At 51.7% G+C, this 23160-nt stretch overlaps 2 protein-coding genes across 2 annotated transcripts; both read left to right on the top strand.

The window, feature by feature from the left end:
- The first annotated feature begins 1351 nt into the window (after nt 1-1351).
- IL3 (interleukin 3) lies at nt 1352-8688 on the top strand. The gene is made up of 4 exons (XM_027101238.1): nt 1352-3941; nt 4863-4955; nt 5084-5119; nt 5237-8688. The coding sequence occupies exons 1-4, from the start codon at nt 3567-3569 to the stop codon at nt 5339-5341; spliced, it is 609 nt and encodes a 202-aa protein (XP_026957039.1). The 5' UTR covers nt 1352-3566; the 3' UTR covers nt 5342-8688.
- Nucleotides 8689-16599: 7911 nt separating this feature from the next.
- On the top strand, nt 16600-20427 carry CSF2 (colony stimulating factor 2). Its single transcript, XM_027098237.1, has 4 exons — nt 16600-17256; nt 17357-17398; nt 18134-18259; nt 19046-20427. Exons 1-4 carry the CDS (start codon nt 17098-17100, stop codon nt 19151-19153), a joined length of 435 nt encoding a protein of 144 aa, XP_026954038.1. The 5' UTR covers nt 16600-17097; the 3' UTR covers nt 19154-20427.
- Nucleotides 20428-23160: the final 2733 nt, after the last annotated feature.

The raw sequence follows: 23160 nt of genomic DNA, 5'->3' as shown, positions 1-23160 counted from the left end.
TAGCTGCCTTCCTCTCCTTCTCTTCAGAATAGATCTTCGAAGAGCTGCCTGCCCTCTCTGTCTCACCCTCCTTCACTCCTCAGCCCACTACCACCGGCTTCTGCCCCCACCATACATTAAAACTGCTCTCACAGAGGCTCCAGTGGCCTCCTTGTCAACAATCCCAGTGGCCACATCTTATCTTTACCCTATTGCCCCCTCCCGCCACCTGGCGTCACCTCCTAATTTGTCACTTTCCAGTGCTGTCATGGTGGGTGCTCAGCCTCTGGGGTCAGACAGACTTGCTTGCTTTCAGCCCTGGGCGATGTTGCTTCCTAGCTGCATGAACTCAACCTCTCTGAGCCTCAGTTTCCTCTTCTGTAAAATGGGGATCATAATCATCCCTGCCTCAGGCTCATTGTGAGGATTAAATGAATTAACCCATAAAAAGAACTCTGTGCCCGGCAGTGGAAGTTAGCTGTTAGAGTCTTTACCTGCATCTGGTTTTCTCCATCCCCACCAGAATCAACCAGCTCCAGCCTTCCCACTATCTGTGGTCCAGAGAACTTCCCCGCCTCCGCGCTGGCCAACCTGCTGTCCTGATTCTTCCCAGCCATTCTCCCCACAGTAGCTAGACTGGGCTTCCTGGGACCCAAACCTTCCAGGGACCACACCTGTCGCTGGCTGAAAACCCCACAATGCTTCCAGGGCTCCTAGCATGAAGCCTAAACCTCCTCCTCCTTTCATAGACTTTATAACTATTTTTTAAACAAGAGGCAAACTACAAAGGTCAAGATTTACAATAACACTACTCAGAATTTTTCTTTGCTACAGTACAACGTGAAGTCAGGACTGTTTAAGAAGGCTTGCAGGAATGTTCGGCCTCCATAGCTTTAAAATTCCCTCAAAAAGCTCATTTACATAAAAAAGAGGTTTTTCTCTATAAGAAATCACATTTTTTTGTGTGTGTGCACAGGTCTCAAAACTCTTATACAGAATGTAATACCAAACCACAGTTGAGTATTTAAGCAGCCCTGGGTCTCTGGGACATGAACCCCCGCCCCTGCCTAAGCTGAATACTTTAAATCTGAACTTTTTTTTTTTAATTCTTATTTTTCTTCCACACTTTAAAGTTGAAATATAGTTAATGTACAATATTATATGTTATAGGTGTACAGTACAGTGATTCACAAAATTTAAAACTTATACTCATTTATAGTTATTATAAAATATTGGCTATATTCCCCTTGTTGTACAGCATATCCTTGTAGCTTATTTTATACCTCATAGTTTGTACCTCTTACTCCCCTACTGCTATATTGCCCCTCCCCGCTTTTCTCTCCTCACGGGTAACCACTAGTTTGTTCTCTATATTTGTTAGTCTGCTTCCTTTTTGTTATATTCACTAGCTTGTTGTATTTCTTAGATTCCACATATGAGTAATACAATACAGTATATCTTTCTCTGTTAGACTTATTTCACGTAGCGTAATGCCCTCCGTGTCCATCCATGCTGCTGCAAATGGCAAAATGTCATTATTTTTCGTGGCTGAGTAACATTCCACTGGGTATATATATGTACCACATTTTCTTTATCCATTCATCTGTTGATGGACACTTAGGTTGCTTCCATATCTTGGCAATTAAATCAGAGCTTCTTAAATGTCATGTGAATCACCTGAGGACCTGGTCAAAAGGCAATTTTTGAATCAGAAAGTCTGGGGTGAAGTCTGAGGGTCTGCACTTCACACAAGCCCCCAGCTGATGGTGAAGCTGCAGGTCCGAGGTCCAAGCTGAGTAGGACGGCTTTATGTCCATCTCTGCCCACAAGATGGTGCATCTCTTAAGGAGAGGAACGGTATCTGCTTTATTCACAGTGCGTGCACAAAGCAAGTGCTTCGTAAGTTTGTTGAATGAATTGTTCTTAGTGGGTACCCAGTCCTAAGGCTCCCTACTTGTTTCTGTTGCCTCATTTCACTCATGCCTTTGAGACACTCCCCTTGCTTTTTGAGGATGCTCTGGGCCCAGATCCAAGGGCTGAGCTAGGAGCCACGTATATCGGCCACAGGCATTATTCTCATTATTTCCTTGCATCACAGCCTCTTCACTTGCCTCTGCTGCAACCACATCTTGGTCCTTGTCTTCACCAGATCTCCATCTGCTCAGAAGCCTGAAACACCCAAATTCCCCCGCCTCAGCATAACCTCCTATCCTTCATCTCCCCACACGGATCATATCACACTGCACCCCAGCCCCTGGCATTTCCATTCTGTCTCTCTTCTCCCCCACCGCCACAGCCCCAATCATCTCAAAGAACTCTTCCCCATGTCCCTGTTACACTTATCCCTTTACCAACACCCCCTGCCCTGGGCCTGTGTCAGGGCCTGACATGCCCCATGGGGCAGCAGTTTACCTCTTCCTTCAGGGTCTGCCCTCTAAGCCTCCCACCTTCCTAGTTTGCCTGCTTCCCATCTGGCTGCTGCTTCTCTGATTCTTTGTGGACTCTCCCGTGGTCTATCCCTGCCCTCTGCCCTGTTCAGCAAACCCTTCCTTCTGGCCTGCATCTGCCAAATCACACTTCAGCACAGACTGGGATCCAGACCCCTGAGACACAACTCTCTCCTTTGGTCACTGGACCGCATCACCAGAGGCCCAGCATGAAACCTCTCTTCCTTTCCCTCGCCCTTCAGACCTTGTCAATCCCACCACCTAAACCTACCCAGGCCAGCCCCCTCCTCCTACTTCCCACTGACATCTTCCTCAAGGGCCCCCATCAACGGGCCCCTGAGCCCAGCTCCTCTGTGCTACCAGAGGGACTGCCCAGGGCCTGCAGCCAGGCCTCCACCAGGGGCTAACATCCCACAGCACAGGGCAGAGTTGGGCTGTGCTGTTATCACACCAATAAGAGAACGGGCGTCTGGTGCCTGAGCTCCATCTGCCACCCACCAGGAACAGAGATTGTAGAGGAGAAGCTGCCCAAAGCCCGGGAGGCAAACCACTGGGGGCTTTAACACCAGTAATTCAGTGCTAGGAGTGGGTATCAAGAGATGTGCTCTCAGTGGACGAGCCCACAGGTGGATGGTTAGCCATGTGACCGGCTGCCAGACAAACTCTTGCCTGTTCCACTGGGCCTTCACCTGGCCACCCATGCAGAACCAGGCAGTGCCAGGTGGGGCGGGCAGCAGAGGGTCAGGGCTGTCCAGGGGATGGCAGGACCAGGTCTCACTGGGCAGGAGGCTCAAGGGAGCTCAGAGTCAGGGGGCCGCTCCCCTGTCAGACAGGTCCTTTTACCTGTTCCCACTCTGCCCAATGACCTGCCTGTCTCTTAGCCTCCTTTGCAAGATGAGGAGATACCCTGTAATTTTTTTTTTCCAAGTTTCACTGATTTTGAGTACTAAAAAGTGATGAATAAGTCTGTGGTTTGCTATGGAGGTTCCATGTCAGATAAAGATTCTTCTGAAGCCTGCCCGCCACACCCCCGCTTGCCCGCGGCACGGGCCTGCTGCATAAAAGACGGCGGCTGTCTCAGACACTTCATAATGCCACGAAGGACCCGGACAAGACAGAATCCATCCTGCCAGCCCAAACATGCGCAGCCTCCCCATCCTGCATTGGCTCCTGTTCCTGCTCACACTCCACACCCCTCAGGCACAAGGGGCACCGGTCAAGACACCAGGAACCCAACAATGCTATGTACTCAACCTGATCCGGGAAATTATAAATGAGCTAGACAAGCTACCTGTGGCTTCAGAAGTGAGTAGCTGGGATAAGGTTGGCAAGGGGCAGGGAAGGGCTGGCAGGTGCCTCAGGCCAACAGGACTCATGGGCTCTCTCCCTCTGCCCCTACAGGACTTCTTGAACTCAAACGAAAAGAGGAGGCTGATGGTAAGAGTTCAGCCCCACACATGGGTGCACTTGGGTGGGTCCCCATTCACCTCCTGCCTGGGTGACCTCAGGCGTGTCACTTCACCTTGACTAGCTTCGGTGTTTTCATCTGTGAATAGGGTTAACAGCACCTGTCTCAGTGGGGTTGTTGTGAGGATTAGATGCACACTGTGTGTCAAGCTCCCAGACCAGCCTCTGGTGCTTAGCAGCTGCTCAACACATTTCCCCCGTCATGGCTATAATAATGAAAATGATTTCTTTTTAAATTACAAAATGAAAAGGCAGTTCTAGATGAACAATATCACAGGTTTTAAGCTCAGTTTTCAGTGGAGCATCCTCTGGGCTGGCAGACTAAAATTTCCCTCAGGATCATGTTTGCTTCCCTCCTTTTCCTTGAATAATTGTCGTATTTTCAACTCTGATCAGCCCTAGTTATCATCATTTATAGCTATTTTTCCTAAAGTGGTTATCTCACTTTTGCTTGCATGGCATTATTTGGGTAAAACAAGAGGTGGAATCTCTCCTGAGTTTACTGGCCATTTGTATTCCCCCTCTCTTAGGCACTCACAGTTCACACACTGCACCCATTTCCATGCTGGGGCCTCTGTGACTGTCTTCCTGATTTCTAGGAGCCCTTAATTCAGTCAAGGCCTCTTGCTGCAAATATTTCCCTTGGCCAACCCTTTGCCTTTTTAGAGCCTGTTTTGGGAAATTCTTTCTCCCCAAGTGCAGAAAGATCCACCCAGGCCCTTCATGCAGCTCACAGGAGGCTCGGGATGTGGGTGACATAAGGCTTGCCTGGGGTGTGCACTCACCTCTAGGCCTGTGCCCTTCAGAGCAGTTCAGGGACCCACCTGGGGCAAGAAGGGGACAAGGAGGGGATTGTCCAGGGATGTCCCTGAAAGCACGCTTGGAAAACTGTGGGGATGACTTCAGCCCAGCCATGGGAAGGACACTCTCCAACCTTTCCCCACTTACATGAATGCTTTGTCCCCTTAGAAAACAAGGCTCTGGACGCCAAACCTGGAAGAATTCCTGACATTTGCCACAAATTCCCTTGGAGAGGATTCGAAAATCAAGAAAAATCTTAAGGTATGTGAAGCTGTCAAGGGTTTTGTCATTCCTGCCTTGGCCCTGCCCTGCCTCTGGGGAGGAGGGTAGCAGGTCCTGCTTCTTTTCCAGCCAAGTCTCTGACTGTCTGCTTCGGTCTCTTCCCACAGGAAATCCAGCCAATCCTGCCCACAACCACATCCACGGTAAGTTGCCCCCTAGATGTCCCTGCAGGTGATGCCCTCAGCTATGACCTGACCCCAGCCTGTCATCCACCTTCCAACCTGGCTCCATCTAATGCCACCTTCTTGGTTTCTTCACAGGAAGAGCCAATCCTTATTGAGAAGGATAACTTGGGTGATTTCCGGGTGAAACTGAAGGAATATCTGTCTGCCATTAGAGACTCTCTGAATTGTAAGAACACATAGAGCCCTAACGTCTGAAGTCGGAAGCTCAGCTCCCTCTCTGGAGCCTCGGAACGTCAGTAACAGCAGATGTCCTAAGTTTCTTGGATGTCTCTCGCATAGTCCGGGACTGGAAGAATTTCATTTTCTCCTGTGGAGTCAGACTAATTGTTAATTACCTAATTCCTGAAATGTGCAGCCCCCATTTGTCCTTCTGTGATTATTCTCATTTTTATTTTATTGAGACTATTTATTTATGTATTTATTTATTACCTTGTGCAATGTGAAGGGTATTTATTTTAGCAGAGGAGCCATGTCTTGCTCTTTCTGAAAAAGATTCAAGATGGGGACTTCGGGGCATGTTCATTTGTACCTCAGGTTTTAAACTGGTTTCTATACATCTGTGAAAATAAACCACACTTTCTGAACAAATGCTTTGTTGCTAGTGTCTCATTTTTACTCAGGTCTTAGTAACTCTCTTGCCTGATGATTTAACACACCTCCCTACCACCAGATGGGCCTGGAACCCACACCCTGGCAATCTGTGGTCCACTGGGGAGCCAGATTGAGTTTTAGAAAATGCAAATATGACCATGTTGGTTTATACTTCATTTTCCAGTCCTCAGGGTCTTCTGGACCTTGTCCAGATCATTAGGGTAGCATAAAAGTCCTGGTTCCATCCAGTGCTTCTATTTCCTTTCTCCCACAGCTACCTACCTCCTTGATGCTCCAGGTAACAGAAGCGCTGTGGCTTCCTAGAGGAACTACACACCTTGCTTCCTACCTCTAAACCTTTACCCACACTGTAACCTCAGCCTCACATGCCCTGATCCTGACTCAACACGCCCAGGTTCATTTAAAGAAGCTGTTAACTACTTGAAGTAACAAGTAACACTCTGATTACTTAAAGAGCCCTTTTCCAGCACGTTTTCTAATGCATAGTCATTAAAGGGATGAATGAAGGTAGAGAAAAAGAAGGTGCAATGTAGTTTTTGAATTAGATCAGACTGAAATCTTTCTTATTAAAGTAGACAAGAAATAACATAATAAAGACAAGTCAGACAAAAACAGTCTCCTGTATCTTATAAAGGATGCGAAAATGTGTGCAGTAATTCTTTTTTTTTTTTTTAATTTACTATAAAGTGTCTGTGCTTAGGGGGAGTTGGAATCCTATTGAGAAAGAAAAAATGAATACATGGAGGAAAAAAAGACCAGCTCAAATGTTGCATACCTCTGGGTTATCCACGCTACTCCAGGACAGAGCTCTTCTCTGAAACAGGTGCGTAGGCAGGGACCCACTGGAAGGACAGCCAGTGTGGCCCCGAGGTGGCACAGACTGACCTGAATGATGGAGACTGGGGCATCACTGAATGTGGCTTCAGTCTGCCACCTGACCGTTGGGGTCCCACTGACCCTTTAGCTCTGAGTGCCTCCCTCTCTGGTTCCCCTGCACTCTGCCCAGGTGCACTTCCTCCAGTCTGGGGGTTCAGGGGAGAAGAGGCAGAGCAAACTTTCCTGTCACCATGCTAAGGAGTAATGTCATCCTCTCTGACTCCTCACAAGTCCCATAAGAGCTTTGGGTGCTGAACACCTATGTGTCAGGCCCTCTACTGGACACTGGGAATATGGCAGTGACTAGACAGATGGAAGGTATCCAGGGAGCTTGCTTTAGATTGAATGGCCTGGGAAGGTCTTTCTGAGGAGGGGACATATAGGTTGAAACCTGAATGACAAGAAAGGGCCAGCCATGCAGCAATCAGGGAGGAAGGAACTCTGGAAAGAGGGAACAACAGCCAGTGCCTGGAGACTGAAATGTGCTGAGAGCACTCATGGAACAGAAGGAAAAGCCCACAATTCTCCCTCAGTTTCTCTCCCTTCCCTCCTCAGGCTTTATAAAAATTCAAAACCTACATTGGTGTGTATATTTTTTTTCCTGAAAATAAAAACCTCATGAAATTGTCATAGTGTACACATTTTTTTCTTATTGTCTACATACCAGAGTTTTTTAAATGTTGTATTTTAATTGTTCACATTTTATTTTAAAAATATTACTTAGAATTACCTTGTGTTTAAAAATGAATATACTGTAGAAAAGAGACATTCTCATTTATTATTGATGAAAGTGTAAAATTTTCAAACTCTTTGAAAGGTAAGCTGCTATTATCTACTTAAATGTGATAGGCATACCTTGTGATTATTTGTTATATACATACGTGTGTATATATGAGCACAAATAATTATTACTCTATTGATCTATGTTTTATAATAATAATCTATATGTCCTTTAATAGATAATTTGTTAAATAACATAGTTATGAAGTGGATGCTATCTGGTTTCTGACTATAGGCACACTTATGTATTTGTCTAGCTATCTACCTCCCTCACTTTATATCTGTATATTTTGTTATAAAATTAACTACTTCATGGTTAAGAATGGGAAAAGAGAAAGATATAAAACAGTGTGAAACTATCTACCATTTGTGTTAATAAAAAAATTTTAAAAAAACCCCCAAAACCCAAAACCACAACCTGTGTTAGTGGCGAATGACTGCAGGAGGTGGGGGTCAGTGGTCAGGTCAGACAACACAGACTTGGTGCAGAAAGATCAGAGGACATGGAGTATAGGCAGGACCTGGGTGGAGGTGATATGCTTGAGAAGGGGGTGGGCCTTTTCAGGTTTCCTGGGGGCTTTTCATTGCCCTTCTTGTACAGCAGTCCAGCCTGCTTCAGGCTGAAGTGGGACGAACATGAGCCCAGCACACTCAGGTTCATCCTTGACCCCAAACCTCAGACCCTGCCTGGGTCTAACACAACCAGGCCCAAGCACAGCCCTGGTCCTGGGGCCCAGAACCAACAGGTGGTCAGTTCCCAGTCAAGTTAGGGTATTTTCACATCATGTCCATCTGCCTTCAGGGAGAGGGCTGATGACTCCATGACCCAACAGGAGGCCCTGGGGTGCCTGAGTCTCTCCTGAAGGTCTTTTTTCAGAGCCTGCCCAGACTGTCCTTAGTGCCAGGTCTATAGGTCCAGTTGCCACAAGGGGGCACCAAAGCCCCATCATAAGTCCCACAATGTCCAAGTGAAGGCCAAAGTTCCCACCTTCCCAAATCCAAGGTGCTTCTTCAGCAGGAAAGTAGATAACCTCAACCAGGAATTTTAATTTGTAATTTTAAAAATATTATGGAAAAGAATCTGAAGAAGAAAAAAATATATGTATATAAAACTAAAACTGAATAACTGCTGTCACCTGAAACACTGGAAATCAACTATACTTCAATTTTTTTAAATTATCGTTTTTTTACTGCGAGGGCAATATGAGAGAGCATAGATGAGCTTTACTGATAAACTTTGAAATACAAAAAGCAAAGAGAAATTGCCAGGAAGGCAAACGCCTGAGGAGAGAACTCAGAGAGGCATTGCCCACCTCCCTCCATGGTGCAAATCCTCTTGCTCCAGGAAGGGGTTCTGCTCCTCCCACCCTGGCCTTGAATCTGCATTTGACTCAGTTCAGCGAACACCCTGAGGACCCTCCACAGCTTACCCAGGCTGGGGCAGGGGATTGGGGAGACACTGAGTCAGGCCTCCGGGGGCCTCTTGGCCATGTCCAGTTGGCCCAGGATGGTGTGGTAGGGGTTACTACATACAGAGCCATGGATGTATGGGTGTGGGTCTCGTCAGAGGTGCTTCTCTCAGGAGGTAATGCACAGGGAGCTTGATAAAGGAGTAGGAGTTCATCAGGCAGCCAGAGGTGCAGAGAAGGACGTCAGGCAGATGGCACCAGGGAGTAAGGGTGTGGAGGTCTAAGAGCATAGGGTGAGTTGGGGGTCACAGGAGAGTTTAGGCAGTTTATAGGGCCACAGTGTGGGTGCCGGGTGGCCAGGTAGAGACAAGTCCCCCAGAGCTCCCTTGGTCAGGGAGCCCCAGGCACCTCTGGGTCTCAGCCTGGTCCCCTCGCCATTCCTCCCTCTCTTTGCCTAGCCTAGCCCAGCCTGGCCTGGACACTGTGGAGACAGCAAGACTAGATAACCATGCCTGAGGAGTCAGGGGTGTATGGAGGGGGAGGGATAGGATGGGGCCACATCACTGTTTTTAATGCCAACAGGAAAGAGCCAGGGCAGAGGGAGAGAAGCTGGAGGAAAGAGGGGCCAGCCAAGCAGAGCCGGATCCCTGGGAGTGAGAGGCAGAGGTTGTGTGGGCCAGAGTGGAGGGTTGAGTGAGTTCTCACCATGGGCTGGGGTCTCAATTTTCTCCTTGAAAACCTCAGGTCAGGCTCATGGAGGGGGAAGATGGGTCAGGCAAAGGGACTCAGAATCCCCTCAATGACCAGATGAAGTCTATGACTGCCTTCATTTTACATACGAAAAAAAAATGAGGCACAGAGAATATGACTCCAGAGCCTCTGAATCCTCAAGCCACAGTGTTTTGGCCAATGCCCACTGAAGCAGAGGAGCCCTTTAAGTCTGGTTTAGGGCCCACCTGGGGTTTCCTCCTTGACTGGACCCAGGCCTCCAGAAGTACCTACTGGCTCCAAGACCTCCGGGTTTCAGCTCCAGGGGCGCACAGCACAGCCGTGGTGCCTCAGCTCCATCCTCCATTCATTGAACCACCACATGTTTATCGCCAAAATCCTCTACATGCACATTTGTCCCTTCTCCTACCCAGCACCCCCCACATATGCACACACACTGGGCTTAGATCCAGGCTCGTTCCCATCCCCATGCCTCATGGAGTTTCTGGGAGAGAGATCACTGGCTCACAGCCACCCCCTACCTTGACTGGTAGTCAAGGCTTCCTCTCTCCTACCCAGCTTCTCAGAGATCCCAGACTCAACTTCCACCTCCAGCCTTGGCTCATGCTGTGGCCCTCCAGGAGCCCTCCCTACTCCCCAGGGTCCACAGAATCCTAGCCTGAGGCCTTCTCGCCTCCTCCTCAGACAGGCGCCCTTGACCATGCTGCCCCTGGGACTTCCTTCAGCAGACAATGGGCAAGTGTCTCCACTCACCCTGCCCTGGAGGGCACCACATGGGCCATGCCAGAGATGAAGTGGTGCAGCCAGGGACAGCAGACTGTGACAGTGAAGATGTGTACCTCTGAGGAGAGCTGTGCCAGGAAAGAAGTGTGGCTGTGCCCGTACCTGTGCCCAGGTGGGAAGCACCTGGTACTGGGGCACTGGTGGCAGAGTGCTGGCAGTGAGGGTCCACATCCGGGGGTGATGCTGGTAGGGTGCTTCTTCTCCTTCTGCTGTTATCTGTCCTGACCCCTATGGGGAAAAGGACCAGGGCTCCCTTGAGCATGGTAATAAAACAATGGATCCCTCAGAGGGGCTCTGAGCCTTGAATGGGGGTGGGGGAAACACTTTGGCCAAGCCCACCCCACATCAGTGAGCATCCAATAAATGTGACTCTGTTCTGCCCAGGCTGAGGGCCAGACTCAATGGCTGTTTTTTCCTACAAGGCAAGGCCCTGGGCCCTTGGCAGGGCCACCTCCTCCTACCCAGGACAGGGGGCAGGACTAGGGAGGAAAGTGCTCTGTAGCCGTGTGGTCAATTGGCTCTTTCCAGGAAAATCCATTTGACTGAGTCATTTCCAGTCTGCTGACCTTGAATACCCAGGCTGCCTGGCAGGGTTTGCCTCCTGGGGCTGGGTGTGGGGCAGTGTTGGGGTACTGGGGAAAGGTCTGCACAGTAAACCTAAATCCATCCTTACCAGAAGCCTCTACCAGCTAAGCCTGTGGCCAGGGAGGCAGAGAGCTGGTGTGGCCTCTCTGAGATGGAAGGTGACTTTCCTCCTGGAAATGAGTTGTCACAGCTCAGACAATTAGTCAACAAACTTTTCCTATCTGCACCAAGCCCTGTGCTGGGGAGGAGGAGGACAGGACCCTCCCACTGGCTCTCCATCTGGCCCTGGAGACTTTCAGTCTTGTAGGGGAGCAATGGACCCTCCCATTGTATGGTCCAGGCTGGGATGGGGGGAATTCAGAGCTGAGGAATCTCAAGGAACCACTTGTCCCAGCTTGGTGGTCCCAGGGGCCAGAGACTTTTCCTGGGAGATGCTGCCTCCCAGTGCTTGCTGAAGGGGCAAGTAGAGTCAGGTGGGCAAGTCAGGCTGTCAGAGGGAGGAGGAGGATAGGACAGGGGGAGAGTGTTTGGGGCACAGACAGGCAGAGAGTTTTAGGAACAGGTATGGTGAAGAGGAGGCAGGTTACAAAGTGTGCTGTGGAGTGTAAGCGAGAAGAGTTAGAACTACTCTCCATGTGTCAAAGGTGAGGACCCAGGGGATGAAAAAGCAGGTCTGCAGGGTCTAAGGGCCCACAGGAGGGTTCGACGGTTCAGAGGCTACGTGTGTAGGACACAGACCGGGAGCAGTCCCCATTCACGTGATGGCTAAGGCCACGGAGTGTTATTCGGGAAGAAGAGCTGAAGGCCAGGACAGCAGTGTTCAGGGGCCAGAGGCATGATAGCTGGGCGAGAGACTGGCCAGTGGCCAGTGGTCCTTGGAGAGTAGGAAAGGAGGAGCAGGAGCCACAAGGAGAGGTCCACACCAGCAGGGTGGCCTATGGGCATTGAAGTTGGCACGTGAAGGATAGGAGTCCATGGGTTTGGCAGTGAGGTTTGTGGGGAGCCACACATCTTTCTTCTGGAAAGATGACATCAGGGCTGAGGTCGTGACATGGGCAGGCATTCCTAGATTGCATGGCATGGAAAGTGACAGCGATAACATCGAGTGGGTGAGCTAAGGCGAGGGTGGGGGGTGAGGACCTACATGGGCAGTGTGACTCCTTTTTGGCACATTTCCCACAGGGTCAGGAGAAAACCCTCTGGAAGGGGTTTCCTATGGGTGTCCCTCCCACTGACTCTGGGGAAAATTAGGGGCTTGTGGCGTCCCCGGAATCTTTTTCACAGGGGAAGTTATGAAGGGGAAGGAAATGGGCCTGAGTTTCTCACGTCCCATGGGACCTCTGCACAGGCATCTCAGCTGATCTCACCCTCCCTGGGCCTGCCACCCCTTGTCTTCCCTGGGGACCTGAGGAACAGGAGACCAGTGGCCCACCCAGTCCACACTATCATTGATGACAGAGATGGGATTTGAACCCGTATCTGTTCCTGCTCCCCTGATGTCTTCTAAGTCAGGGATCAGAAAGCCAGGAAATGCTGGTCACCTGGGTAGACCAGCAGAGGGATGTCCCCCTCAGGGCAGCTGTAAAGGGAGACTCCTCCAGGTGTGGGCAGGGAAGCTAGAGTGTCCTGTTACTGTCCCCAGGAAGTCCTGGGAGCCAAAGGCACAATTTCCCCAGCAGAGCCTGCCATCCAGGCATCTCTATGTCTCAGGCTTGGACTCTCTACCGCTGATCCCTGGGTAGCCCAAGAAAGTTCCTTCTCTCTGATCCTCAACTCCCTCATCTGTACAATGGGTTTAATTATTTCTGCCTCACAGAGGAAATTGTTGCTTGTCCCAGGAAACTTTGTGGGGGAATCCTCCCAGGGAGGAGGTAGTGCTTCAACCTTTCCTCTCCTCTCCCCACCACTTTGGGAGGTTTCTAAAGCCCAAACTGGGCAGAGACTCAGCCTTACTGGAATTTTCAGGGATAGCTACCCTTTGCCCAGCTGCAGACCTAGATAGCATCTTTCTGGACAGATGTGGTGAGGTGGAGAGCCCAACCACCACCCAGATTCAGGGCTCATGGGGTCCTGCATCACCCTCAGGAGAACCCAGTGAATGGCTCGTCCTTCCTGAGAGGGGTTTCTGGTCACCTCAGGCCATACCATACACACAAAGCTACATCTTTGACCTTTGTGGTTGCAGCTCCAGTTGGAGCCTTCCTGCATCTCATCTAAGTCTCCAGAGATGCACCTCAAAAAGGCCAGGATGTCCAGAAGAGCAATTCTTGTCCTGCTCTCTGGGTATCCCCAGACCGCTGGCACTGGCGAATCCTGATTGGTCTGGGAGGACCTGAGGGTGGTTAACCCCCAACCATGTGTGGGTGGACTCTACATCCATATAGCCCAGCTTCCAGGGAGCTGGAGGTGTGGCAGACCTCACAGCCCCCTGCACTCACTTCTGGTGCTCATGTTGGGTAGGTGGCAGGGAGGACAAGGCCCAGACTCATGGGCACAGTGTTAAGGGTACCAACCAAGATGTGCACAGAGAATGAGCCAGGAGGGGGCGGTCATGAAATGAGAGTGAAGCAAGTTAAGAGAAGGGCTTGAGGGGACTCACTGGGTGTGTGGGTTGGGGGTGGGAGGTGAGTGAGGAACCTCTGACATCGGGGTTCTGGTTCAGGCAGCTGGGTGGACAGCAAGGCCACTTGCTGTGGTGGGGGAGACCCAAGGTCTCAGAGAGGTTTGGGGAGCCAGTCCAGACTGGACTGGATGTGGCAAGTTTGAGAGGCCAGAAGACTCAGTTGTGGCCACATGGGCCCAAAGGTAGGAGAGAAGTCATGGCACAAGACATCTGGAAGTCATTGGTGAAGAGGAAGTTCCCAGCACCAGAGCACTGCACAGCGGGCCAGGCCTTGGGTAGTGCCCAGGGGTGCCAACTTTAAGGCGGAGCCAAGGATAATGAGATGTCTTCACTTCACTCCTTGGTTCTTGTTGCTTCCTTGCTGTTTCCCAGGATCCAACAACTGTACACTCAGGAAATGACACTCCAAGGGTGGGTGTGCACCAGGCCTGCCCTCCCCCAACCTATGCCTCCCACCCGCCCAGAGGACTTCCTCCAGGGTTGGAAATGCATTCCCCACCTGTGAATCTCTATCCCTTAAGCTCATCCCCAGCTAGGAGTGTCACCAGATAGCTAGAAGGGGCTGCTGCCTTCATCTGCCTCCTTGGGATTAAAAGAAAAAACCACTGGAGGCTTCATTAAAAATTAAAAGGGAGAGAAATCATTACCAGAAGCCTTTACTACTTCCAAAGTCCTGAGGATGCCCCTCACTGCCCTCTATGTTTGTCCAGGCAAAGGTGCTGGGTGGGAGCCTGGGGACCCTGGCCCAGCTCCCTCACCAGTCCCTCTGGAGCTGATGGGCCAGTTAAGGTTGCAGATGCAAGCTTTCTATTCTGGGCAAGATGGTTGGTTCTGGAACGACCTTCCTTCAGGACTTTTCTGAAGTGTCAGGGCTCCCTCAGACTCTCCCTGCAGCCCTGTTTGGGCAGGTGTGTCTCCTGTTTCCAGTTCTGTTCTTCAGGTCCCAGAGGGCCGTGGCCTTGAGCCCCGAGCTCCCTGTCATGTACCTCTGCCTCTGGAGAGAGCCCCCCACCTCCTTCCAGCACCTCCCCCAAAGGCCCCCCAGCCCCTCACAAGGGTGACAGTCCCCCTCCCAGGACTCAGACTGAGGGCCCAGCAGGAGTAGTGATAAAGGGGTCAGTGAACTGTGGGGAAGGGGAGGGAGGTGGCCCACAAAGTTTCTGGGATGACCGGAGGGGTCCTTGGGGCTCTCTCCTCTCAGCCCTGGGGCCATCAACTCATAACTCCCTCTCCCTAAACACACACTCATCCTGCTCCCTCAGGCCACGTCTTAGCGAGAGTGTGCCAAGTCCCCTGTGCAGTGCCAGGGGTACAGCAGCTGCCTTTGTGCTGGACGCAGGGCTGGAGCCTGCCTTCAAGCTTTGCCACTTCTCACTGCATGACTGTGGATTGTTACTTCCACCTCTGGGTCCCAGTTAGTTTATCTCCGCAAGGAGGTGAAGGCCCACTTTGCAGGTAACAACTCCCTAACAAGGGAGTTCTGGGCTGCATAAGGGGATACTTTCTGTTTTGGCTGACTGGGTGCCTCCCTCTTCCCACCTCTGTCTCCCTTTTGTAAAGAAAGGATGAGAGGGGAGTGACGGCCAGTGTCTGGGCCAGTCTCCATATAGCCTGTGGCCCCCATCCTCCACCACACAGCCTCCAGGGCACTGTCTGACACAGACCTCCACTCTGTGTGGCATCTTCACCCAGTGTCCTTAACCCTCTGTTCCCCGCTGAGTGCTTCCTGGTAGGGGCTGAGCAGAGGTTCCATGGAAAAGGCAGAGGAAGGGCCAGGGCCTTGACATGCCACACTCTCACCCCCAGCCTGGCCACCTAGGAATGTCCCATCAGGCTCAGAAGGGTAGGGCTGGCCTCACGGTGTGCCCCAGATCCTGGCAGGGACTCCAGTGGGGTCTGGAGGACTGAGGCCTGGTTTCCCTGTGCAAGGGCAACAACCCTCCTGCTAGGCAGTGAAACTTGCCAGGGCTGCAGGCTCGGGCCACAGTACTCAAACCATGAGTTCTACCTGCTTCCCAGGGCTGTCCACTTGAGCTCAGCAGCATGTCCTCACTTATGTCTGACCCCATCAATCTAGGTTAAATCACCCTCTGGGGCCCAGAAGCTCCCAGTGTGGGGAGCTTCTCCTATATCAGAAGGGCACCTGCAGAGGCATGGGGGCTCACACAGATGTACCTCATGTAAAACATCCTCCCCTCCTGACACATCTCTAAGTACAGACATCAACCACCCTGGCACACAGACACTCAGAAACGTAAGTGTGTGGACCCATATCCCTTCGACCACAAAACTCATGGCATGGGGAAGTAAACACCAACTCGTGCTGTGCTCTCCAAAGTCCATTGTGAAAATCAAACACTTGTCAGCCCCTCAAGAGCCTGTGACTTTTCCAGAAGCAGTTTCTGTTCCAGAGGGAGGCCTCTGGAGCTGGAGGTGGGCTGGGGCAGGGGCCACATAGGAAGCTAAGCCCAGAAGACCTTGGTTGAAAAGCCATTGTCCCCTGTACCTCCTGTGGATGCAGCCATGACCCTGTTGGTGCCTAATGCCTGCCAGAGGCTGTAGCTAGCAGCACAGTGCCCACCTCAGAGGGGCCAGTCTGCTCTGCAGAGGGAAGCGAGGTTCACATAATTCAAGGGAAGAGTCACTCAGCAAGGTGGAGTTGGAAGCAGGATTTGAACTCAGAACCCTGACCCACCCCCCACTGAGAGCCCCAACTCACTTCTGCAGCTTGGGAGCTGAATATGGCTGTGTAAACCAGGATTGTTGCTGTTAGATGAGATCTTACCATGGAGGAATGTTCTGGATCTTGCTGGCTGGACTTGTACATGGTTGTCATTCCCTCAGCTCACAGGGGCTGTGGGGCAGAGGTTCCTGGCTGGGAACAGCTTGCTGACTGCTCTGGGTCCTTGGTGGGAGATGAGGTGAGCTGTCGCAGGACTATGTCATTTGGCTGGAATCTGCCTAGGTGGACAGTGGGGCAGGACTGTGAGAGTCCTCCTCACACTCATATCTCACTGTGGCCACAGCTACGGGCTCTAGGAAGAGAAGGGGAGGCTGGAGTTGGAATGGGCCCCAGTGTGGCACAGCCGGCCCAAAGGTCTCTTGGGATAACAGGCAGGATGGGAAGCCGGGGAGGAGGGCGGGGGTAGGAGCTCGATTCAATGTCTCCCAGGCCCTGCCCCCCAGCCACTTCAGGCCAGGAAGTCCATGCTGTGCCCAGAGGCCCCTCAGAGGGAGGGGGAAGACTTGGCAGGTCAGACTGCCCAGGAGGGCTGGAGAACGCTCAAGAAGGCGGGCAGGTGGGCTGCCAATTCTTGGAAAGACTCATTAACGAAAACCCCCAAGGCTGACCACCTTGGGGAAAGGCTCACCTTTCCATGTGTAGCCGATAAGGGCCAGGAGATTCCACAGTTCAGGTAGTTCCCCCGCCTCCCTGGTGTTTTGTGGTCACCATTAATCATTTCCTCTAACTGTGTATATAAGAGCTCTTTTGCCAGTGAGCCCAGTGCTCAGAGAGAAAGGCTAAAGTCCTAAGGAGGATGTGGCTGCAGAACCTGCTTCTCCTGAGCACTGTGGTCTGCAGCACCTCCGCACCCACCCACCCACCCAGCCCTGCCACCCGGCCCTGGCAGCATGTGGATGCCATCAAGGAGGCCCTGAGCATTCTGAACCACAGTAAAGACACTGCTGCTGTGATGGTGAGTGAGGGAGGGAGCACAGGCCGTGCCTGGGTCACCTCGCTGGCCTGGCCCTGGCATGCCTGTCAGCTTGATAACACAACATTTTCCTTTTCTACAGGATGAAACAACAGAAGTCATCTCTGAAATGTTTGACTCCCAGGTAAGATACCTCTCTGACACAACTTCTCAAAGGCCTCGGCCCTGGGGAGTGACTCCATTTTAGATGGACTGTCACAGGGTTGTCCACTTTCTCTCCAGTCAGCTGGTTGCCAGAAGGAGGGCTGCTCAGGAGGCCACTGGCTTTGCCCCTGTGGCAGTCGTGTGAGCTTCTTTACTAGCTGACCAGCCATGGACAGACCTAGCATTCAAGGGGCTAGGGGTCACCAGGGGACAGGTGGGTAAGTGGGAGTTATGTCATGAGACAGGGGATGTGGACATGGGGCACTCACTGTGGCCTGAGACCAAGCCCTGTGGACACGGTGCTGGCTACTGACGGGCACAGAAGGGTTTCAGGAACAAACTTTGCTCACACAGCAGCTCTGGGCGAGGGTCCCCTCCTCCTTCCCCCTGAATGCTGGGAGGACAGTGACCTCTTTTTTCTGGAGACTGGGACCCTCTTGAGATGCCAGGCCAAGGGAATGTGGCTGTATTGGCTGGGAATGGCCTGAGCTGAGTGGTGAGGACGAGTCAGACTCATGCCTGCAGTGGACAGGGGGACAGGGCAGTGTGTATAACCGGGTCCAGCCTGAGATTAGTCAAGAATAGTCCTGTGCCCCTCCCAGGCCCTGCTCTTGGTAGATAGGGATGAGAACAGGAAGGAGTGATGGGGAGGATGTCCTGTGCCTACCAGAGCACACTTGGCCACTGCTCACCAAAGAATGGACATTTCCCCCAGGAGCCGACATGCCTGCAGACTCGCCTGGAGCTGTACAAGCAGGGCCTGCGGGGCAGCCTCACTAGTCTCGAGGGCCCCTTGACCATGATGGCCAGCCACTACAAGCAGCACTGCCCCCCCACTCAGGTAAGTGCCCACATCAGGTCCCCAAGCGGGAAGGTCTCATTCTAGGAGGGTGGAGGAATGGTTGGGGAGAGACCTTTGGCTGTGGGTGTTCACGACCCCAAAGGGTTTCTGAGTCCACAGATTTTTAATGACTAGCCCCTCCTGAGAGGGAGCAACTCTAGGAGTTAAAACCCTGGACTCGAGAGCCTACGGCACTCCCTAGTGGGAGCTGCTACTATCTTTATTATTACCATTAATGAGGTCAGAGGTGAGGCAAATACAAGGAAACTCAAGACCTGCCTAAGGCCCAGAGGAAGTTCTGGGGCCCAAGTGCCGCCTCCTAAAAGCACTTTCCCCTGGCCCCTCCTGGGATGCCTGGATTGCACGGGAGCAAGGAGGAAAACTTACCTGAAATGGAAAAAGGCCCCAAACATCCCTTTCCGGTGGGAAAAGAGTGAGGCCTGTGGCCTTGACTCCTGCCCCTTCTGGGCTCCTAGAGACGGCCTGGGCCCAACTGCTGTGCCCTGGCCTGGGACCAAAGAGGCAGTGGCCCAGCTGCCCAGCAGACCAGCCTCCGGCTTGCACTTTATCAGGCCCCTGGCCCCGGCTGCCATTGACAGAGCTGTGCACCTTTTGGGTGACACATGGGTGGCAGCATGTCACCTGACCCAGGTCAGCATGTGGGCCCCAGACAGGCCTTCTGGCCTCTGAGTTCTAAGACGTAGCACAGAAACATGCTGATGCTTCCCCCACATTACCCACTCGTGCCTGGACTCAACTTATATATTTTTTCTTTTCTTTCTTAAGGAAACTTCTTGTGAAACCCAGATTATCACCTTTAAAAGTTTCAAAGAGAACCTGAAGGATTTTCTTTTTACCATCCCCTTTGACTGCTGGGAGGCAGTCCAGAAGTGAAGCAGGCCAGACGGGCCAGAAGCCAGCCTGGGAGCTTACCTCACAGATCGCTGTCCTCCCATCCACAAAGAGCCAAACAAAACTCAGGATCTTCACCCTGGAGGGACCACAGGGTGGGCCAGGGCTGTAGGGAGCACAGACTTGCTCTGGGCCATGTTGACCCTGATACGGGTGTGGTAGGGGAAACAGGAGATGTTTTACACTGGCAGGGATCAGTAATATTTATTTATATATTTATGTATTTTAATATTTATTTATTTATTTATTTTATTTCATACCCCATATTTATTCAAGATGTTTTACCATAATAATAAATTATTAAAAACCTGTTTTTATTTGTGCAGTTTTTCAGTTTGTTTTCTACCATGAGCGAATGCTCAAGGTGCTCTCCTTCACCCAGGTCAGGGAGGGGAGGAAGCTGGGAGTTGGGGCAGGGAACAGGGGCCTGCAGCAGATCAGGCACAATTGGACAGGCAGTGCTGTCAGAGCACAGGGGAGGTGACAGCCCTCCTGGGTGTAACATTCTGCACATCTGGACATGCTTCCGTGGATGCTCAAAGGCTCCCACCCCAGAGAGAGGTTTCCAGGTTCACTTGGAAGTCCAAGTAACCCAGACAGTGGGAATCTTGCTCCAGAAAAGGGGGATCACCCTTCCTGGGCAGGCGGGGGGTTCCTGGGCTTGGCTGGTCACTGGCTGAATGGGCAAAACACCTGTGCCCTCCAGAGGCCTGGACCCTGTGGCCATGCCCTGTCCCTCACACTCGGGGCTTCAGCCACTCCCAAGGTGAACCAGCAGATAGACTAGCTGTTCAGGGAAAAAGAAACCAAACCACAGGGGTCAGAGCTCAGTATATTTACCAAACTTTCCCCAAGATGAGTGATCTTAATCTTTGAGAGTCAGAATGTAAGTTCATAATTTGTTGGTACATGGCTCTAGTGTGGCATGTTTTGGAGCTAGTTTTTGTTTTTACATGAAGTTTTGCATGTAATTAGGCATTTTCCCCCCAAATCCACGGCCTTCCGGCTGAGAAAATAGTAGCTCTCCTTCCTCTCCTTGCTTTGCCAATGGGGCTGGAGGACTTGTTCCTGAACCTCTTCTCCTGTGTCCCTCCTGGGGTCTGTGAGGAAGAGGGTGTGTCCCCAAGCGTCAAGTGGGCAGCAGGGCCAGCCTTTACCTTGATGGGTGGGCCTGGGGAAGCTCGTTTGGTGCAGTTCTAGCTCCTGCCTGGCTCTTTCTCCGTCCTACTTGCTCCCTCTGCTCTGGCTATCTCACCTGCAGACAGCGCCAGTCCTGGCCAAAGACCTGCCCCACACACAGGCAGAAAGGTCATGACTTCAGATGTGATCATGAATAAAACTTCTTAGACAAACCCTGAATTTCAGGAAAGACAAGATTCCTCTAAGTATGCTGTAGTCATAGAAAATGCATGAAAAACACATCTTGCCCAGAGATAAGGTAGGTCCTCTCCGTCTTCCATATAAACCAGTGATAACTGATAAGAGATTTAGCATTCCCTGAGACTTGTATATAGGTACCTCTCCCCACAGAAATGCTATCAAGCCCAGGGCTCGGATCAGCTTGGAGCCACCCTCAACTCATACCGTGAACCTGTACGTGCTCCTGGGGCTTGGAAAGCCATTCCACCCCAATGAAGATAGCCAGCGTGTCTCCCCAGGACAATCACACAGCAGTCTGTGCTGAGATTCAGAAAGAACTCGTGGCTGACAACGTAATACACAACATAAGTCTGGGTCTTCATCAAACATCACTTTGCTCTCAGTGGCCCTTTGCGTTTCTAATCAACTTTTCCCACTTCTAGGGTTCCTTCAAAAGGCCCCAGAACACCAGTGAGGTAAGGAGAAGTCACCCCGTGGTCATTTCTGACCACATTTGAAAGGGATCACCCAGGGCAGAGACAAGAACAAAAGTTGTTGGGTCAAGAAATCTGGTGAGAAAGCTGGGAGTTTGAAGATCAAGTCTCCGGCTCAGTCAGCAGATGAACCAGCAGCCAGATTTTGCCAGGCTCTCTGATCACCGTCCCAGAGCAGCCCTGTGCCTGGAGGGAGACCACATACCCGCTGCAAAGCTCACAGGGCCCATGGGTCTCCTGTGGGAGAATCAGGGTAGCGCCTGAATTTGAGTCCAGAGCTCCATCTGGCCAGGGTAACCAGGAATGGATGAGGTTGAGGGTCAGCCGATGGTTTGCTGGGCACCACCACCAACTCAATGCCCCCCACCCTGTTTTAGGAGCTCTGCTATGGGAAGTTTAGAGAGGGTTTCATCTCCACCCTGAATGAAATCTCTAAGAAATATAACAATGATTACCACATAGTAAAGGACATGGAAGAACTTACCAAAATCTGCCCAAAGCTGAAAGTAAGTAGCTGTTTGCTCTTAGGGGAACCTGAGACATCTTTTCTCTTGCCACCACAGCCAGAGGCCCAGTGGGGCAAAGGGCTTCTTATGGCCCCCACCTGCCACATGTGAGGCTTCAGGTACTACTTTCTGATCCAAAAGAAGTTCACTCACTGACAGGGGCTGACGCTTAGGGGAATGGGGATTCAGGTGTCGTTCTGGAGGTTTCCGTCATGCTCTCTACCAAACTCCTATGCACAGGGGTCAGTGTGTAACAGGTCAGAGCAGGGCTGGTTGTGGACTCAGCCTGGGGAAAGGGAAGGGCCAACCCCAGTTGGGTGGCCAGTCTAAACTGGCTCCGGTTTGCCCTGCCCTTGGGGCCCCTTCTGGGCTAAGGAGCTCCACTGGGAGCCCACAATGTGGGGATGGGCAGTGGCTTAGGGGGACATGTTGTGGGGAAACAACTGAGGTGCCCTGCTTTCTTGGCCCACCTTGCTCTTTGTCTGCTGTGTCCTCCTGCCCTGCATGTCCTCATGTCCCTCTCCTGGGAAGCCACAAGACCTCCCCACACCCTGTTGGGTCTCTCCCCAGAGCTATGGATGGTCCTCAGACCTGGGGCTCCACTATCGCCAGATGGTCCCCAGTGCCCTCCCTAAGAAAGATGGGGAGGGCCTGCCTGAGTTACCTCCCAGGGGATGAGGTGGGGTCTTACAGGGCCTTTATGACTGGGAGAACTGAATTTGCTTTTATTTTTTTCTGCTAAGAAGATAAATATGTATTTCTTATTTAGTCAACAGAACCACACAAGAACTGCACTACTGAGACAAGTAATTTCTCAAAGTTCAAAGAAGCCTTACAGAGCGTTGTCATATCTACAGAGGGATGGAAATTTGTAAAAGGACCAAGGGCATCCTCTGAGACCTCATCCTCTCACATCCTGGTGCCCTAGAGTTTCAGGAAATGGGACTGGAGAAGCCTCAGGAACAATTTACAGCCAGGGTGGGGTAAGAATTTGCTGGCCCTGGGTCAGCAGATGAGGCTGAGGGTGGGTAATGATGGGGGTGTGCTTGAGGAAATATTTCTGTAACTGATACATCAGCACTTGCTGCTTTAATAAAGCTGGGGTGTGGAAATGCTGATGAGTAAGAGTCATGATAGTGTCCACTCTCTCTGGGGCCCTGATACACTGGAAGGGGCAGGGGGCTGGGGTTGATGGTGCCATACCAGGGCTCCTGACCTAGAGGGCCAGGGGTCTCTCAGGAAGGGACGCTCAAGAAGGTGAGTGGGAACCCCACCTCATCTGCCCCTCCACTGTACTTCCAGTGCCAGTGGACACACAGTAGGGGCCCCATCAATGCCAATGCCAGCTTGTTATTGCTCCCCTTCTCCCTGTGTCCTTCAAAACTCAAATCAGATCCTTTCCCAGACACCCCTCCCCAGCCTCACTCAGCACCCATCCACGCTTGATCCAAAGGTCCAAGGCCCTTCCTCCTTCGGTCTCTACTACAGCTCCTGGGGAGCTCGAAGTCTAGTTCATCCCCACCGCCACCCCCCGAGGACTCGTTGTGGCCACAGAAGGGTCAGCCTTAGTAAATGGCTCAGGAGAATGGGGGATTTCAGGCTACTCACAGAGGACTTGGCACAGTGGGGG

This window comes from Aethalodelphis obliquidens, unplaced genomic scaffold (genome assembly GCF_003676395.1).
Source record: "Aethalodelphis obliquidens isolate GAN/ISIS:26980383/991018 unplaced genomic scaffold, ASM367639v1 scaffold4, whole genome shotgun sequence".
In the NCBI taxonomy this organism is placed as follows: domain Eukaryota; kingdom Metazoa; phylum Chordata; class Mammalia; order Artiodactyla; family Delphinidae; genus Aethalodelphis; species Aethalodelphis obliquidens.
The sequence above is the reverse complement of the archived record's forward strand: the minus strand, read 5'-3'. Positions and strand labels throughout refer to the sequence as shown.